We start from the raw sequence: 18,190 nt of genomic DNA on the forward strand, positions 1-18,190 counted from the left end.
AAAGAGTAGGTACATAATACATATACTTAAGCTTTGTTTGAAAACTCGATGGATCTTTTACTTGAAGATTGAGCTAAAATTTGACTCAATGACAGAATATGCTTCCTAGACTTCAGAACCGAATTTTGAGCTTCTGAAGTTGATTTTTCGATTTTCAGTTGATTTCAAAATTTCTTTTGCCCCTTTAAATCGATTGCCATTTTTGAGTCGATCTGGAGGTTTTAGCAAAGGTAAATTGCTTCAGAAGATATTTTGATCATTTTTTTAATCTGAAAATTATTCAAATCTGTCGTAACTTGATTTAAGTAATAATTTGTAGCAAAAATTGGCAACTTTGAAACTTCTTTACAGTTTACGAGTTCATCCAAGTGTATAAAAATAACGTTAGGTAGGAAGTAGGTTATAATTTCTTAACCCGTATCTCATCGGATTTGTGATTTACCTGATGCTCTGATTGATCAGTACCTATAGAGACATATTTTTTTTGTCAAAATTACGTACCTCTAAAAATTCTGTGGTGTGTGTTTTTTTTGGTCAAATTGTCAAAAAAAAATGTGTTTATCTAAAAAACATGACAAAATCCTGATTTTTTTCATAATTGTGAAAAAGATACAGTTATTTTGTTTTGTTTTTTTAGTTCAAAATTTTAAAAAATCTCATTTTTACCTAAACTATGAAAAAGACTTACGGTTGCTCAGGAATTTCAGCTTTTTCGCCAAAAAATCCATTTTTTTATATTAGAATTGCCCAAAGCATCTTGTTTGTTGACGAAAAGGCCAATTAAGTATTTTTAGCTCGTTGAATTGTCAAAAAATCTCATAGTTTGCCAAAATTGTGGAAAAAAGTCCTCCGTCATATTCCACGTGAATTTAACCAATTTTCGTTTATTTTGCTAAGTGTTAATTTTTGCTGAAGGAGGTGCAGAAACTCAAAATCTCTGTACCTAATTGTATTGAGCTCTACGTGGGTTTGTTGCGTGGGTTTGGGAAAAGGGGTGTTGAATAAAGAAAAACTGATGGAAGCGCATTTCTTTTCAACTTGAAAACCTTTTGATCGTATCAGAAAAAAACTGACGGCATACGTAGTTAATGAAATTTTCAATGTTTCAAGTAGAGGGGTGAGGAGAGATGGGAGAAAAATGTATCGTTTGTACTCTATAATTTTCAGATCATTGATTACGTTTTTTAAAATTTGCTTATTTCAAGAGCAAGAGGGGAAGAGGGAAGGTGTGTGGTTCTGGTTAGGCGGAGAGTGATGTATTTTTATAATTATTTATTTTATGGTACCTATTACATAAAATTTTAAGTAATCTCCATTATGTAGTTTTTCAAAAAAAAAAAATTCTGAAATCATCCGCTTCAGTATGAATGCTCTTTTTTGAATAGGTACCTGAAAAAAAAATACTTACAAAGCTCTTGATATTTCAGTACTTATAAGTAGAGGTAGGTATAGGTACTTAAGATACGATAATTATATACGCGTAGGCTATTCGAGTACCATGTACGATTTACGATTTACGATAGAAGATTGAAATTTTATAGATACGTCTTTTTCCTTTTGCTTTAGCTTTTTGCCTTTTCTTCTTAAAAGGTAAGCTATATAATGTCAATATCTTATAAAGCGAAAACATTTTGCCATGTTGCATTTCAAAGCTCAAGGGATCTGTTTATCTGTATGTTTCGTAACTAAATTTCACCGATTTGAGCTACGCTAATAAAGTTCAAGGCTACCCCGATGTAATAGAATTTCGCGGATGCTGGATGCTGCGTAGGTATCGGTACTTTGTAGGTATATGAAAGCGAACTTGAGAAGCGTATTTTTTCCCTTTCGTCGAAAATTACTTTCCAAAGGTAAATTGTTTTTTAAAAAGTAGATTTTGATTGTTGATGAAAGTAAACGTGTTATACGAAGGTTTCGTTGCGAGGAAAAAATATATATATAAAACTTATTTGTTTTTTTTCCTCTCTCGATTTTTTAAACTTATTAAAAATTTAGCTTGAGCGATTTTCTCAATGTGTTTTTTTCGTCCGACTAACAAAAAAAAAAAAAAAAAAAAAGATTAAAATTACTGAAAGAGGAAAAAATCGTTGGATGGAATGGTAGGTATGGAGACTGAAAAACGTGCGAAACATCTGATTACACTCGAAGGGGGAAAATTATAAACAAATTTACATTTTTGGTTTAAATCTTTTAATGCATTTTTTTGTTTGTTTCTTTTTTATTCGTTTTTTTTCTTTCGGCGCGGCGGCGAAAAATTCGCGTTCGAGATAGAATAAATATATTTCGGATTTAAATTTTCAATTGATACCATAATAGCGGAGGTGGATTTACTTTGATGCGAATTAGTATTATTATTATAAGTATCGTCTCAAGTACACGCCAGTGTCGAATCATGTGCTTGGTGTATTTTTAAAATTTAAATGAGAAAGTATATTGTATATTTTTATATCAAAGCCTGCTCACTTAATCCTGTCAAGTGTCGTTGATGTTCGACGGCTGTGTAAAGTATCGATCAGTGAAAAGTATTTTGCCTTTTTCCTCCTCCTCATGGTCTTCGGTTTCGTTTGCCATAGCGCCGTATGAGTTCGATACACATATTTTGTCAACTAAATTAACGTCAAAATTCATCGTCTTCGTGTCAGTTTTCTAGACATGTAGGATAGTAAATCGTATGGTTTCGTTTCTGAATTTACCGCTGCCTCTTCTGAGTGTACAATTACCTACTCGAGCCCAAGATGGCTAATAATAATAAGTAGGTATACGAATTTTCTTCGCATTTCTCCTTCAATATACAAGGTGTCCCAGCAAATTTCTGTGATTACATTTGAACTTCGATACAACTACATAGGTATGAGAAACACTTTTTACTCAAAATTCGAGTCAGCTCAGGAGTCAGGAGTGACAAAAAACAGCGTTTTCGTTTAAATAAATCACCCCTACTTCGAGGACCCCTAATAGGGTGTACCTTATTTTGGAAAGTTGGAATTTTCCACCTCCCACCCTCCAAAGTTGTCTCCTCGGATGAGAAAATAATTCCCTATATTTTTTATTTTTCCCTTATTTGTAAGAAAAGTGGTGCCGGTAGCCCCCTAATGTTGAAAAAAAATCAAAAAAAATGAAAAAAAGTTCTATTCGTAAAAATTGTTTGTTTCTGCGCCAGAATTTTTCTAAATAATGCTTTTTTCAAGAAAAAACTTTCCCCGGACCTTCAAACCATTTTGGCGCCCAGTAAGGAGCCCCTTAAAGGTGTAAAATCACAAAAAATGATAACAAATCAAAATAATGAAAAATTTGTTGAAAATATCTCATTTTCACATTAAAATTGTTCTACGTAACACCCTATTCAAACAAAAACATTGTTGGGCCCCCAAATGATATTGGCTCTCTTGCATGGAGCTCCTCAAATTTGAGAAAAATAAAAACAATATGACAAATTGATGTACGGAATCTTTCTGAATAAGCACTTTTTCAAGAAAAACCTTCCCTCCGGTCTCCCAAATGACGTTGGTTCTATATAAAACCTCTCAAAGGTGAAAAAATCTAAAAAAAAAAAAAAAAAAAAAATGAAAAATTCATCTGCATAAATTTTTTGAAAATGTTTCATTTCTGAGCAGAGTACTTTTAGATAACCACTTTGTCAAGAAAAACACCATTTTGTCCTCCAAATGATGGTGGTTCTTTTTTTATGAGACCCCCAAAATTGAAAACTATCGAGAAAGATGAAAATTGATGTCTATAGGTAATTAATAGGTGCAAATTTTTCATCTCTGAGCAGAATGCTTCTAGAATTCTTTTTCCAGAAAAACCTTTCCTCAGTCCCCCATACAAAAGTCTCCTCCGCAAAGATAGTTTCACGTCATGGATATGTTTTTTTACTGTAAACCTAAAAATGAAGTCTCATTGATAGGGAATTAGGGATTCTTGACAATTTTTTCCAAATTGTCAAATGAAAAGACGAAAAGACGAAAGGACAAAAAGACGAAAGTACGAAAAGACGAAAAGACGAAAGGACGAAAAGACAAAAGGACGAAAAGATGAAAGGACAAAAAGATGAAAGGACAAAAAGACAAAAGGATGAAAAGACGAAAAAGTGAAAAAACAGACAGATGGAAAGGCCGAAATAACTTGGATTTGTACACAACCACTGTTTGAAACAGTGTCTGTCTCAACCACAGGTCTTAACTTGGGTTTGAACACACCCACTGTTTCAAAGGCCGAAATAACTTGGATTTGTACACAACCACTGTTTGAAACAGTGTCTGTCTCAACCACAGGTCTTAACTTGGGTTTGAACACACCCACTGTTTCAAAGGCCGAAATAACTTGGATTTGTACACAACCACTGTTTGAAACAGTGTCTGTCTCAACCACAGGTCTTAACTTGGGTTTGAACACACCCACTGTTTCAAATATGTAATGTCTATCTCAACCACAGGTCCTAACTTGGGTTTGAACACACTGTTTGAAACAGTGTCTGACTCAACCACTGGTGTTTTAAATTGAGGATAATGTAAAAAAAAAAATGTAAAAATTTCCATGTTTCTAATTTTGTATATATTTTATAATGGGAGGGTAGGGGGGTATGTGCTCCCTAGCACGACTTATTTTCACTAACGTGATTGGAGAAATTTTTCTCATGAAATCCGACAACATTAGGGCGTCATCAAATATTTTTTCACAAGTAGGTAGGTGTAAATAAGAGCTCAGACGAGCTCTCCCCTCTAATCCACATGTTTGTCTTGGGTGGAGATAGGGGACTGAAATTGGTATATAAGTTGATTTTACGTAAGTAGGGACTTGACTGAGGTGTTAGAACTAGAAAGTTCACAATTTTAAGAATTTTCTCTGATACTTCGATTTTTTCATATTTTGTAAAATTGGGGAACCCACCGGCACCACTTACTTTTCACCGAGGGAGCTGAAAATTTCATGGCGTGATTTTCTCACCTAAGGTAACAACATTAGGCGGTGGGAGCGGGAAAAAACGAAAAAAAATGCCACCATATAAATAAGGTACACCCTAACCCCTAACTCAGCTCACTGTATATCTGCGGCTAGGAGGCTCAAAATTAACCTGGGTAGTGCCCTACTCACAGTAAACCTTTTCGCCAATTTTTTTCGAAATCCAGCTGATGATTTTTTTCACCGACCGTTGTGAAGAAAAAATGCTTGTATTAAAAATATAGCTGGGACATCCTGTATATGTATGAACTCGATATATGTACCATAAATTTAGGTGACAGATAAGTAAGGACAAATTGAATGAAAAAAAGTAACATTGTATATCTTAAATTATCACACGAAATTGAGCCGAGAGAGAGGACTGGAAGAGGGAGGGGGTTTCAGTATGTGTAGGTTGGTTTTTTGTTAGTGTTTCATGTTGCCTATTATACATTATAGTTTGTGCTTGGGTAAACGATCTATAGTATATATATTTGGAGACTTGATTAATGACTGGCTACTGCAAACGAACATAATATTAATATTTTTCGCGTAATGTTTCGCATATTTAAATATAGTTTCCGGTTATATTACGGAGCAAGTGAGTACGCGTGCGTTGGTGTGAACTAGTGCACCAAGGACAAGAGCGAAGAAAAGCTCGGTGCTTGGTTTATGGTGCACAAGAAGGAGTGGCAACGCGAAGGGAAGAGGACTGGCATCTACAATATTATTACATAGTTTGGAAAATGGAATAAGATAAGGCAACTTATTATTTACGGCCATTACGTGACCGAAAGCTGCGAAACACAGCGTTTGGCCGAGTACGAGTAAAAAAAGGCTGAAAAAAGAGTGAGTGTTGACGGTGACCTGATATTTTTGAAAAATGCTCCATTTCGTCGTAGAATGTTAAAGTCGAATTTAACTTATTCGTTTCATTTGCGTCGAAGCTGTGCAGCTTATAGCACATTTTTCGAGAGTTAAGACCCGAAAAAGAGGAGTAAAAAAATAACGCGAACGATGAAGAGACGACACGAAGGGTAGGTAAATCCGTCTTATGGTAACCTGCGGCCTGTCCAAATAGGTACGTGCGTTTTAGAACAGGGTACGCAAAAAAAAACCCTCCTCTTCGTTGTTCGATCGCTGCGCCGAGTTTATTTGGCGTAATGACTGGTAATTTGAAAAGCAGAAAGAGTAAATCGACGGTACTCTGCGGGGAACGTCGACGAGCGATGATAATTTCCCTAGCGAACGCGTTCGGACGAAAAATGCTCAATACGGATAACAAATAACCGCTCGGTTTGAAGAGAAAAAATTAAGAAGTCAAATTTTCAACGCGCCAGATTCTTCGGCCAACTCTCTGGCGGTAATTTAACGAGCAGAAATATTAAAATTAGCGATTTGTTTAGATTGAAAAATTTCTCCTCGTCGAGGTAATCTTACCCTACGTAGTTAGGTGCCTGCCTACTCGTCGTACCTTGCTGAGGAAGTTTTCAAAGTGAAAATTCTCATCGCATCGTGCGCGTTATTTCGAGAACCGAGAGAATATATATGAGAAATGAGGGAAGAGAATGAGCCTCTGTGCTTCATTGAGAACCAAAATAGGAACAGGAAAAATAAGAAGGTAAGAATGAAATGAAATTCAGGGTAGCAAAACACGACGCGCTACGTTACGACCGGTCATTAACATTCAGAAGTTTTTCCCGGGAAATTTTCACTTTTATTGCTTCAGGTTGAATGAATTTCCAATTTAAGTTCGCCCGAAGTGTACTTATTTCTCCCAAAAGTACTGTTTTATACATACTTTTGCGATAGCAGGTACTTTGTCAACCCCGAAGAAAAAGCTGAAACTACCTTTCTGTGTATCGGTGCGGTGCGTTTGGGTATGTATACAGAGTAGCGGTAGAGAGATGGCATGTGAAGCTGAAACTTTTATTTTTAACCCTGACAACGTTAATCTAATCAGATACCAAACACTCAGCATCCCTTGTGTCCAACTTATTTTTTCTGCCAACCTAAACCGTCTCATTCAGTTTGGCGAATTTTTTTTTATTGTTATAGTTTCCTGGTTAAAGAGGAATTTTTTTCTACCTACTCTATGTGTAGGTATTTTCGTTCGTATATCCTCTGTCGCTATTTTTGCGCAGCTGTTTCGATGTACAAGATGAATTTTCGTTGACGATTCTTTTTCTTCCCTTTATATTCTTCTTGTAGCAATTTTATTTTCAATAAAAATTTCCAACGGTGTTCTGAAAGTGTAATTTGCTCGTTTTGAAACCAATTTGTTTGTCTTTATTGATCGCTGTATGATTGATTTTGTAATTGAAAATTTGTCTGAGAGGAAGACTGGGGGAAGTATGGAAACAAATTGCTATTGTATAGCCTGTAAACTTAAATACAGATCTTTAATGAGTCATTGGTCGAAAAAAATTATTGGAGGGAGCAAATTTTTTTGATGCCTAAATAGGTACCTATTTCTTATTTTTGAGAGGTGAAGAGAAATAGGCAAGTAAACAATTGCAGTGAAGATGTTCGAGATTAGTTATCTACCTATATACCTATCTAATTCTAATCTTCATTTCCCAAAATACCTAAATTTTTGATCAGCAAACTTTTTCGGAAATGAACTCAATTTTTTTGGATTCCAAATCATTTTCTTGTGATATTTTCGCATTTTTTCAAAAAATTTTTCATTTGTGGGGTCATTTCACTGGATTTATCAACTCAGTCCTGTTCCCTTGCATTTTGAAGCTGACTGTTCAATTTTTTGGCATTTAGGTAAATATTATAATGCTTGGGGATAAAAACTGATCTAGGTAATTCTGATTTTCAATTTCAGTCAGTCATTTGACGAGTGAATTTTGGTTCAAGTTGTTTCATTAAAACGATAGCTGTTATTAATGAAGAAAAATCAAAAAAGTTGTGATTTAGGGAATATTTCCTAAATTTGCTTACAGATCAGATGATCAGATTGGATCAAACTGGGATCAAATTGGATCTCCAATTCAATTAGTCTAATCAGATCTGCTCAAACTTAAGTAATTTGATTTAATTTTATGTGTAAGTTAACCCAACAGTATTCAACTCTGGTGGATCACGAAAAAAAAAAAAAAATGTCGGAGAATTAATTTGACACAAGTTTATTGGAAACCTTCATTTTGAGTTGAAAGTCTCCTACAAATTTTATTAGCTCCTTAAGTCCCCCTGAAGAAGAGACATGGGTTCTCAAAGAGGGAACATTTTCTAAAAAATCGGGATTTTTTTCGCTCTAGCTCCTACTCAACCTGCTTAAAGAAAAATGGCCCGGTTTCAAAAGATGAAATTTGAGATTCTACGTCGATCTATGTTATTGCTGCCAAAATCCAAGACCACTTTCAGGGTTCTACTGAGTGGTTGAAAATTTGCAAATCGCTTAATTTTGGATAAATGCGTGTTTTGAAATTTTCGTTGGAAAATATTTTGCATTAGTTATGCCAAAATATTGAAAGATATCATTCCTAAACTCGTAGTCGGGGGGCCCGCATAAGGATCACCTGCACCTCCCTGCCGATCCTCCGGGACAACTTTTTTCTTAAAGGGGAAGTCCTAAGGAACATTTCTAGCCCTTGTCCTCAAAAAAAAAAGTGGCCGCCATTTTGTAAGTAGGGCCACTTTTTTTTTTTTTGAGGACAAGGGCTAGAAATGTTCCTTAGGACTTCCCCTTTAAGAGAAAAGTTGTCCCGTAGGATCGGCAGGGGGGTGCAAGTGATACTTATGCGGGCCCCCCGACTATCGGGGAAATGTTTTGGAATTCAGTACTGCCAATTTTTGAATCATTTTTTCCAATTTAAAAAAAAACGAAAAAAATAGCCAAACTTATAAAATTTTCTACAGTTTAAAAATATTTATCTCAAAAATTCACCGTCTGCGAGAATTTGCTGGAAGTGTTCAGCTATTGATGCAAATAATCACACGAGAAAAATTCTACCAGCAGTAGTGCATAATAACTTATGGACGATGACGATGCTGACAAAATTATCCCCGAGGGTACATATTAAGTTGATTAAAATACTATTCGATATTATGGTACACACCTACCCAGACCCACCTATTTCACCCTAGCTGAAAATTTCTGACAAACTCTAACGATACCCACACGTTTTCGAGTTATGGAATTTTATGCAAGTCAAATCATCGTATCAAAGGGAGACGTGAAAAAAATTCTCTGCTCGAACAGTTTAAAATGCACGGGCACGTATAAGCGGGCGAAATATTTAATCATGGCGAAAATGGCGACCCTAAATGACACTACATCCAATAACGTTTGAAATATTTAATCAAAAATTATACATTCTTGTCTAGATGTGGTACGAAACCGACATCTGGAAATTATTCACTTCGAAGGAACACTACAATTGCGCAGAGTTGGCTTTTAAAAGTAAATGGAGCTTATTTTAAACATCCGTTGGCGCGCAGGAGACGCACTCATGGTCGCTGGTATACTTGGCCCGCAAAACTATACCATCGCCGTATATTTTGACAAAGCATTCTGAATACCATTAATGCTAGAATTAGTATCTAAAACGATGTTATTTGCAATAACTAAAGCAAAAGTGGAAAAGAAATGCTCGAGAGCTCGAGGAAATGTAAGTTATATCTACCGAGAAGATGCTCACGATGCTCCATTGCTCTTCTCTTGCTCCGGTTGTAGTAAGTGATTCTTATTCTTGCTTTCATATCAGCTGTATACCTACCTTAAAACTGTTTTTGAATGAGTTTTGGAACGTGAAAACAATGACGTGAGAGAATAAAAAATCAACTCGAACGGATTATTGTATCGGTAATTCGACAAATGTTATTTGATGAAATGAAAAACGCCAAGAGTCTGCTCGAGCGTAGTGAAATGCCAAGCGTTTTTCTATTTCCATCTCACCACAACTCTGTGTGTTTTCTTTTACTTTATATTTTTATTTTTTATACGAGCAATTTACCGTTGAATTATTATGTTGGATATTGAAAAACGTATACACATCGTAACAATCTCAATAAAGGATCATCTTCTATGTACTATAGCAGAGGAAAAAACAGTGTTACTCGATGAGGAAATTATCCCCAACATTCTGTTTTGTTATCAAAAGCGTCATTCGATCAGCGAAGCTGGCGGTTTTCAAGCAGATAACGTGCTAGAATTCGACAAAACAATGCAAAATTATTCGCCTTCGAAACGTTAACGTATCGTATCAGCGAAAACTTCAAAACATCCCAGATATCTACGAAGTCGACGACGACGACGATGAAGTTACTGCCATACAGTTTCAAAAAACGGATAACAGCTTGTAACAGAATTTAAAAACTTTGATTAAGAATTTATAAAGTTACTGAGTACTCGAAAGGGTACGTAAGACTTGACTGAAAAGCCAGTGTGTTTGAATATTTAAAAGGTCGTAATTTTTAACGAGTCTAGTAAATGGAGTAATATTTCAGTGGGTAATGTTTAAATATTAAGATACTTTCCGGCTAATCCTGGTATTGTGTTTAAATATGCGTAAAGTAATAAAAAGTGTAGTCTGCAAAAATGTGCCCACCGATTGTGCGGTTTTTATACAAATACTTTTACGATATTCGTTTAATTATATCGTCGTGACGGTCTCGTTGGATATACGAGTACCTACTTAGGGTGGTAGAGCGTTTCTCACACGATGGTGGTTGGTAGGTGAACGATTAATTATAGTGTTGCGAAAAGAATTAATTGACAAACTTCTTGTCTGAGGAGTATTTATTTTTTCAATTTACATGTACAGTGTGTTCTCTTATTCTACCTACTTAAATTAACGCCTACTATTTGGAGATGCTGCAACCCAAATAACATTAATGTGAAAATGTTTGCCCCTGTAGCGATTTGAAGGGGCAATTTTCATCAATTTTAATGCCATTCATTATGCAATCCTAGTCTCAAATCAGTTTCTTAGTTATAATTTTCTAAACACTTTGAGGGTGACTTTCGACTCCGCTCTCTTTTTTTCAATTCCCCTCCTCAAAAAAATTCATATCAAAATATCGCATTCAAATGACGTGAAAGATATTCCCCAAACTCAAACCTTAAATAAAAGATGAAAAAAATTTTGTACTTGAAATTCTATCACAAACCCATACATTTATCAAGCAAGAAAAGGGAAATGTCCGCCTGTGCACTTAACGTCTAATCTATGCTCTTTATTATAGCAAAGGAGTTGGCCGGTGTGTAATGGTATGAGTAGTAGGTGGGTCACTTTGGGGGTCCTAGACTTTCCGGCGCCGACCCAAAGTGTCCCGTCTACTTTTTTTTTCAATTTTTTGTTTGCATTTTTATTTTTAATATTTTTTTCCTGTGTGTTGACGATGTGTATTTGAACCTAACCTAACTGAGGTGTGTTGGCAATGTGTATTTGAACCTAACCTAACCAAGGTGTATTGACGATGTGTATTTGAACCTAATCACCTCTATTTATAAGATGAAAATGTGGTGGGGGTAAATTCCAAACTTGAAAAGTAACCTAATGAAAACTAAAACCAAAACCAACCTCAAGACTATTTATTTTTATATTTTCAATTTTTTATTTTTATTTGGTAAAGCCCTAAGAAGGACTGTTTAAATTTCTCATGTTGATGGAAAATCAACACTAAAAGTAAATCTAAGATTAATATTTTTTTTGTATTTCCAAGTTTTTTTTTTTTTTTTTTTTTTTTTTCATGTAGTCCCAAGAAGGACTGTGTTGATAAGTATTGAATTGAAACTAAGTAAGGATAATTTTTTCAATATATCCTATCCATTTTTTCATTGAAATCAAATACATTCCATTGAGGACATAACCATCCAATTCTATATTTTTTTCCTGATTTGTATTCTCCATATAGAGTATACTCAAACATCCCAAAGTCAATATCCCTTATGTGTAGAGTTTTTAGATGAATCTTATTCCAAAAATCAATTCTTCTTTTTGTAATTGTTTTTGTAGCAGGTGGTAAGGTACGCCAACCATACTGATGAGTGTATATGTCAACTTTTTTTGCACTCCACTTTTTAAACTCAACTATTACAATTTCATGATCTTCATATTTCAGGTCAAGTACACTGGGAATATCCATCTTGTAAGAGAGGTAAGAGAATAATGAGCTCCTAGCTGAACTACAACAGTATTTATAGTTTTTTTTTTGGAGCTACCCCCACTCCTCCACTAGATGCGTGCGCAGCATTTGTAAGTGAGGTTAGCTCAGTTATGGATCTTCTTATTGCAGACTGAAGCTAATATATTTTTTTCTCTGAATTTAAACCTAACCAAACAACATGAATAGTGAAACTAAAACTGAACCTAAGAATTATTTTTTTGAGTGTAGGCTAATAATTTGAACCTAACCTAACTGAGAACATAAAACTAAACCTAAGGCTACTACATTTTTCATTTTTAAAAAATTTAGGATATGAATAACCAACCTAACTAAAACTAAACTTAAGACTAATACTTTTTTTATATTTTCAAGATTTTTATGTTTTTTTTTTTTTTTTTTTTTTTTTCAATTTAGGATATGAATATCTAACCTAAGTAACTAAAACTAAACTTAAGACTAATATTTTTTTTATATTTTTAAGATTTTTATTTTTTTTTATTTTTTCTATTTTTTGGTAAAGCCCTAAGAAGGACTGTTTTGATGAGTTCAAATGAGTTAGCAGTATACTACTATACTCAATTTTTAAAATTTGGTTCTCTGCAATTCTTGTTTATAAAACTTTCCACTAATCATTTCACCATCCAAAGCTTTAATAGTGTATGTTATGGGAACTGTGTAGTGTACTTTATCAACCACAAAAATTTCTTTTGTCCACCTTCTTAAGTACTTATTTGTAAATGTATATCTATATGCAATAATTCTAACACGGTCACCTATTTTAAATGTAGGTTTTGGCAATTTGAATTTCTCAATGCCATATAATCGTTGATAAACTTCTGGCTCTGTCTTATGGTTTACAGATGCAGGAGTCATACCAATAGATCTATGTATATCCTGTTTATTGTACTCAGTAACAAGCTTTGGTAGAATTTTTATCCAATGATGATTTTGGTTGACTTCAAAATGCAGCTTCATTTTCTCATTTAATGTTCTGTTAAATCTTTCTACCATGGCTGCTTTGATCTCAGTGAATGTATGGTACATGGTAATGTTGTATTCCTTCAACAATTTTTTGAAAGTAGAATTTACAAATTCTTTACCACGATCAACATGCAGCAATTCAGGTTTTCGATTAGGTCTTTTGGACTCTAGTATTTTACGAAATGCTTCAGTAACATCTTTCCCAGATTTTGATTTTAGAGGTATACACCAAGCATACTTGCTAAAACAGTCTATAACATTCAGAATATTGGTGTAGCCATTATTTTCTTTTTTATACTGAGACATGATCAATAAATCAGCTTGCCAAATGTGATCAATACCTTTGGTGATGATTTGGCGAGTTTTGAATTTTTTAATCACAGGTTTGTGCAATTCAAGAGCTAAATCCATTTTACAAATATCAGAGATTTGAAATCATATGTATTTATGCAGAAACTTCAAACACAAATGACCACAAATAACTTGACTTAATTTTTGATCTTGCTCATAATTATAAATTACCTTGGCTTTCTTTCCAAAGTAAGCAAGTAATTCAGCTGGTGGGGCAACACCAAAAGAGTCATAATATTCTACATTTTGACCATGTTTCACATATGCAACCCAATGAGTACCTGGACCAGAGCTTGAATCTAAATTCACAATAGCAGATTCATTTTTTAAAATTTTTGTTGGTAACTTATCACGCATGAATACACCTCTAAAGAAAGGTATTTTCAATTGTATAGCATACTCTGTCAATTCCAAATTATTCAGAGGAGTAGCTTTTTTTTTTTTAAAAGCTCATCCAAGAGACCATTACCTTTAGGTTTCTTGTTAATGTAAACACCTTCACCACTTTTTGGTTTTTTATTGATGTAAACACCTGAACCTTTAGGTTTCTTATTAATGTAAACACCTTCACCACTTTTTGGTTTTTTATTAATGTAAACTCCTGAACCTCTGGGTTTCTTATTGATGTAAACACCTTTGCCATCTTTTTCTTTACTTTTGAAAAGATCAACAAGAGCAGAAACAGCACCTATGGCTGCAGGACCATACTGAAGTATTGTTTTAAGGTAACCTCCAGACTTGACCTTTTCAACCTGAGCAGATGATAATCTGATGGTTTTTATACTATTACCACCTTTCTTAAGATTTGCAATCTGACTTTTTGTTAGGGGTAAGTAGGACTCACTCATCACAGATTCTTTGGTACGTATAGTACTAACCTTTAGAGAAACACCTTTCTGTGCCTGTATAGCTGCTGCAAGTTTTTCTTGCTCTGCTGGTTCCAGAGATACAGGGTACTTTGTTAGCAAGCCAGCACCTAAAGCTCTTTTAGCTTTCATGGCATTAGTTGTTAACCATGCTACTGCTTTTTCTCCCAGCCCAGCATCATCAGCCAACACCCTGTTCCAAGCTCCTTCTTGTAAGTTATAATCAGCAGCATGACGATCATCCAAATTTTTAGATTTGGAATATGCTATATCGTGATTCATAGCTAATTCATCAAGTTTATTTATTGGTTGGCTGCCTGCATTCAATCTCTTTTCAAGCTTGGTACCAGGACCTAAATAATTGTAGCCAGGCATATGCATTTCAAATGGTAAATTATTAATCATAGAATTGATAATACCTCTACCATAAGTAGGACTAGAAGTACCTGCTGGCTCAGGCATTACCTCCATGCATCTTAGATATCTTTGATAACGATAATCCATTTTAAAATAATGAATTTTCTTCTGCTCATAAGTCTATATAACGTTTTTCAAAGTTCTTTGAATTCCTGAATGATGTTGACTATTTCATTGAGTAAAATAGGATTTGTGTTGCCAGATTGTATTTCACCCCACAAATGACACAGTCTTTCAACTAATTCATCAACAGTATTCCAATGAACATACTCCACAGGTTGCCCTGTATTAAACTTACGCAATCCAGAACCTTTTTTAAGATCTTCATCCTCATAAAATGAGGTATCATAGAATTCATCATCTTCATCGTCAGTTTCAGTTTCTTTTATTACAGACAGAGGTTGTTGTTGTTGTTTAATAATGTGGTACTTCACTAGCATTGGCCTGATTAAAGTTCTATACTTGTTAGTATTTGTAGCTTTATAGTATGGGCTATGTCTATCATTTTTACGCCTGTAAGCATAAGAACGTAACACAATTTGTTCATAATTGCTCAAATCTCTAGCATCATAATGTTGAGGATTTTCAGCAGTGAGTAATTCCCAAAGACCAGGAGTACCCTTATACAAACTTTGATCAGATTCCAAAAGAACATTATTATCAGGTGTGATTGTTAATTGGGAATTACCAACAAATAAACCTCTATTTTCAATTCTCACACCAAAGTGTTTATCAATATTTTTACCAGGTTTTAATAAGTCATTCAAAATGAAAGGAATACCTTTGTCTCCCTGCACTTGTATAGACTTTGTCATATTTTCATTCAAAGTCTGCAAGGATTCTGTAATTGGCTTGAACCTTTCTTCCAGCTGAATACGTTTGGTTAGTTTACCAAATTTCATTTCTTCAAACTTTTGTTTCAAAGCTCTACCAGATTCCAAATAATCTCTGATTGTTTTATCATCCATTGTAATAATTAGAATATCAACAGTCTCCTAACCTCTATTTAATGTTTTTCATCTAGCTGGTTGGAAACCCAAAGTAATTGCAATTTGTTCACCTTGAAAATCAACCAACCTATCATTTTGATCAACAACTCTCAATTGTAGTTGATAAATGCTATCCAGTCTCACAATAGGATAATAACACAACGTAATTGGTCTTTCAATGATTTTCTCACCACTTTCAACTTTAAATGGAAATTCATAAAATGTATTGTCATTACGCTTCAGATTATCAACATTGCATTTAATCAAATTGCATTTCACTTTGATGGTGTGCACAGTAAAAATCTGCACAGGTAAATCTGAATGATGTAGTTCATTGGGACCTAAAAGTCTGGGACTAAAACCCAACGTTCGACCAATTGAGTTTGCAGGTCTGAAATCAACATGCAAGGGACTTTTGATTTCCATCTTGAATGTGTTTTTATTCAGACGTAAGAAAGTACCGGTGTTTTTAATTTTATCCAAATTTTCAATATATTTAACGATATCTTGAATCTCATATGTACCAGTGGGTATAGAAAAGGGGTATACATTGTTTTTCTTTTTTGGAAGGTCAAACCTATGGTTATATGTGAGACTTTCATCATTGATATTGATAATATTATTGTTTGAGTCTCGAATTTCTATGAACTCAGCCTTAGGTATTTCATTATCCTTATCCTTATTATCTACATCCACAAAAGTTATATTGTTATTCACTTCCGATATGTTGGGTATGTTGTTATAAGTCACAAAACTTTTCAAACAGACCTCATAAGGTCCATTCAACTTTATACCATCTGCATATTCAAAATCAAAAATTGAAGAAGTTTCAGTCAATGAAATCTGAAATGCCATTGTGAAAAAATAAAATATTGTAACAGCTTCATTCGTTAATTCTATGTGATAACTTGATTGTTCAGAGGATTGTAAACTGCTTTACAGTCCATAATCATGAGTAAATGTACCATACCTTTGTCAGGGAAACCATCACCTCTAAAATTAAAGTGAAGTTTTGTATTTATCAATGATTCTTTGATCACTTCAGGTTGATGAGAACAGTCAATAATGATCATTGGAAAATCTGTTAGGAATGTGATGTAATCACAGACTGGATCTTCTTCTGGTTGATTGTAGTAAGATTTGGGGAATGCTTTGAACATTTCAAAAATATTACCACACTTATTTTCTGCATACTTGAGGTTCAAACGATCCTTTGGATATAGCAAGTAGTTGTTGATTTCTAACTGCACATTTTCAACATTGAGTAAGTCAAATCTACCCATTTGTTTGTCAAGTTTACCCACAACATCTTTTTGGAAAGCTATTATAGCATACTTAACTTTAGAATGAGAAACGGGAACATCCCAGGTGTATTCTGTAGTCCCAACAGGTATAGTTGTGCTTTGATACAACCAGTGACGGAAATGCATTGTATAATTTGTACTGGTCAACACTTCTTTGCGAAGTTTGGCTTCTTTATCAATTCTTAGCTTTATGTGGCGCATACGCCAAATAATGTCTGTGAATTTGAAAGAAACTTGGTATTTTGTACCCTCCTTTGAGTAAAAACAATTATTGTCAGACGATGTACTGATATGAAAAATCAATGTTTGAGGTACACGAACAAGACATTTACGATAATCTTCAAAACAACCCATCAATTCAGAAAGATGTTTAATAATTGTAAAGTACCCTGAACTATTGATCAGACTTTTTGCTCCTTGATAAATATTCCAACCAGAAAGACTTTGAGCCATATTTGGTCTGAATGAAGCAAGACCTTTCATGGTTGTTGAAATACCTGGTTTACGAATATCATCAACTTTATGTTCGCCAACTTTGTATTCAATGAATTCAAATCGATGTAAAATACCATTCAGATCAAAATCAATTTTACTTGTATCGATGTTGGTGACAGCTGTAGCAGTACCATCGGTGGCTACGGTATTTACACTGATTTGACCAGTAAACACAAGTCTACTTTCACAAGGTAAAGTAATGATATCTTCATTATAAACTGTAATGGGAAACTCCCCACCTGGTTGGTTAATGTTCTCAGACGAAGGAGGTCTATAGTCATAAAAATCATAACGTTCAAAGAAATTGTCATAATTTTCATTAGCAGGTGCCATAGTAATGATAATAACTTATCAGTGTTAGGTACCTCTATGTATAGTTTTTTTGAACCAATTTCCTATATACCTTATCAAATTAGGTCTCAGATATTTATACTTTCTTCAAACTTCTTTTTATACTTGCATTCATCACTCTCAACATCAATAACCAGAAAACCAAACTGTTCACGCCAACAATTGTTACACATTGAACGGAATTTCTCAAAAGTGACATCTGTGATGTATTCAGTATAAACTTGACGCAAATTCACTAAATCCTGCCTAAACAGTATAATGTAATTGAAATTTTCACGTATGCCACTCTTTTTTGGTATTTTTGTGTACGCTTGACTCAAGTAAAAACAAGAAATATTACGATGTCTACCTCTGAGGAAAAAATTAGCAACTT

General features: G+C 34.3%; 2 protein-coding genes across 3 annotated transcripts in view; one reads left to right on the forward strand and one right to left on the reverse strand.

Annotated features, from left to right (window-relative positions):
* Positions 1–18,190, forward strand: part of dpr12 (defective proboscis extension response 12) — a 433,627-nt gene that overhangs the window by 164,732 nt on the left and 250,705 nt on the right. The window lies entirely within an intron of this gene.
* Positions 12,044–16,567, reverse strand: LOC135836595 (uncharacterized). The gene has a single exon (XM_065351521.1). The coding sequence runs from the start codon at positions 14,763–14,765 to the stop codon at positions 13,815–13,817; it is 951 nt and encodes a 316-aa protein (XP_065207593.1). The 5' UTR covers positions 14,766–16,567; the 3' UTR covers positions 12,044–13,814.

The sequence above is a fragment of the Planococcus citri genome, chromosome 2 (genome assembly GCF_950023065.1).
Source record: "Planococcus citri chromosome 2, ihPlaCitr1.1, whole genome shotgun sequence".
Classification (NCBI taxonomy): Eukaryota; Metazoa; Arthropoda; class Insecta; order Hemiptera; family Pseudococcidae; genus Planococcus; species Planococcus citri.

Excerpts from the sequence above, each read along its gene's own strand:
- LOC135836595 (XM_065351521.1), bottom strand. The coding sequence starts at position 14,765 with ATGGATTATCGTTATCAAAGATATCTAAGATGCATGGAGGTAATGCCT.